Genomic DNA, 1,792 nt, shown 5'->3' with positions numbered 1-1,792 from the left:
CGTCTGTGGGAATTTTCTAGTTAATCTTTTTAGTTTCTTTTAGATCTACAACCGACACCGATTAATAAAAAGAAAAACTTTTTCTCTCTGTATATATAGATCTAATATGGCAGATAACAGAGAAGAAAGAACGAGAATGATGAGCAACATCCCAACCAATCTCATAAGCATCATCTAAGAGGACTCAGAAGCAGTGGACGAGGACGAAACGCCCGGTGTCTCCCCCCAAGCGAGGAGGGTCACTCCTTCCCCACCACAGCATCACAAAATCCCTTGGAAATACAGCCTCCACATTCGCGGTATAGGAGACGCCGCCAGCAATAAAGAAGCTCCTTGAAGCCTGGCTAACTTATACACTAACTAGCATCCTTCACAAGCCCGTTTAGGACGCGGTCGCAGTAAATACGAGAACTCGTGCTATACCGCCAGTGGAAGAGAAACATGATCAACCTCCTTCACCCACGACGACAAGTATTACTCACAATGTTGTTAACAATGCAGGCAACGCCACTCTCACAACCATTCTGAAAAGGATGGAGGAAATGGAAAACGAGAACAAGGCACTTCGGGACCAAATGAGAGAACACTAAGAAAGGGTCGATAAAATACCGGGCGCTCCTAAGTTATTGCCGAAGAGAGATGTCAGTCGGTTCGTCGAGTAACCGTACAGTGATAGCGCTGCCCCACATGCTATACCAAAGACCTTTAAAATGACGCCTTATCTGAAAATATACGATGGCACAACCGATCCCGAGGATCATGTAACCCATTACGTCATCGCCGTGAAAGGCAATGACCTCACCAAAGAACAAGTATCCTCCATTCTACTAAAGAAATTTAGCGAAACCCTCATGGAAGGTGCATTAACCTGGTACTCACAACTGCCAGCACGTTCCATCGAAACCTTTGAGGAAATAGCCGATAAGTTCGTGATGGCCCATGTCGGGGCCAAGAAGGCTGAGGCAAAAGTGAAAGACATCTTTGCTATCAAACAGTCCCCAGGAGAAGGACTAAGGGACTTCCTCGCCCGTTTTAACCGAGTAAGAATGACTTTACCCAATGTATCAAAAGGAATGGCTGTAGATGCTTTTCAAAATGGGCTGAGCAGAAATGGTTCAAGGGCGACAAGAAAATTATTAAGTCGGCTTATAAAATATCCACCCACGACATGGGACGAAATACATAACGCATATTGCACCGAGGTGCGAGCAGATGAAGATGATCTCAACGGGCCAACCCATCGATTGACTTCGCTGCAAGCAGAATCCAGGAAAGATCAAAGAAATGATACTAGAAGAAACATCATGGCCTCACGATCTAATCGGGAACGACATCTCTCATAGTCAGAACTACCGCTATACCTTCACCCCCGCCATGAAGATGGCTCGCCCAGATCAAGAACGAGGACTCACCGGAACGAAAAATGTATGCCTCATTTATTGTCCGCCCATAACTTTTGTGTGTCATGTACAGAGATAGTCTATGCCTTGGAGAAGCTTGGACCAAAAGTAAAATGGCCACAAAAGATGAGGTCAGACCCGAATACCAGAAAACTAGATGCCCTCTGCGAGTTCCATCAAGAGCGAGGACATAAAACCAAAGATTGCATCGCCTTGAGATAGGAGGTCGTCAAAATGTTACAACATGGTCACCTCAAAGAATTATTGAGCGATCGGGAAAGAACCAACTTTGCCAGAGGACGAGAACAGCGAACATCGAAACCTCCCTCGCCGGCCCGCATCATTCATATGATCATAGGTGGCGAGGACGACGCCTCTATCAACAGTGTGAA

General features: G+C 45.9%; 1 protein-coding gene across 1 annotated transcript; it reads left to right on the top strand.

The window, feature by feature from the left end:
* The first annotated feature begins 710 nt into the window (after window positions 1-710).
* LOC138894872 (uncharacterized) lies at window positions 711-1,343 on the top strand. The gene has a single exon (XM_070179606.1). It carries the CDS (start codon window positions 711-713, stop codon window positions 1,341-1,343), a length of 633 nt encoding a protein of 210 aa, XP_070035707.1.
* The last annotated feature ends 449 nt before the right edge of the window (window positions 1,344-1,792 follow it).

Source organism: Nicotiana tomentosiformis, chromosome 6 (assembly GCF_000390325.3).
Source record: "Nicotiana tomentosiformis chromosome 6, ASM39032v3, whole genome shotgun sequence".
NCBI classification, from domain to species: domain Eukaryota; kingdom Viridiplantae; phylum Streptophyta; class Magnoliopsida; order Solanales; family Solanaceae; genus Nicotiana; species Nicotiana tomentosiformis.
This window is presented reverse-complemented; position numbering and strand designations above follow the sequence as displayed.

What these genes read in the sequence shown, in the direction of transcription:
- LOC138894872 (XM_070179606.1), top strand. Translation starts at nt 711, where the DNA reads ATGACGCCTTATCTGAAAATATACGATGGCACAACCGATCCCGAGGAT.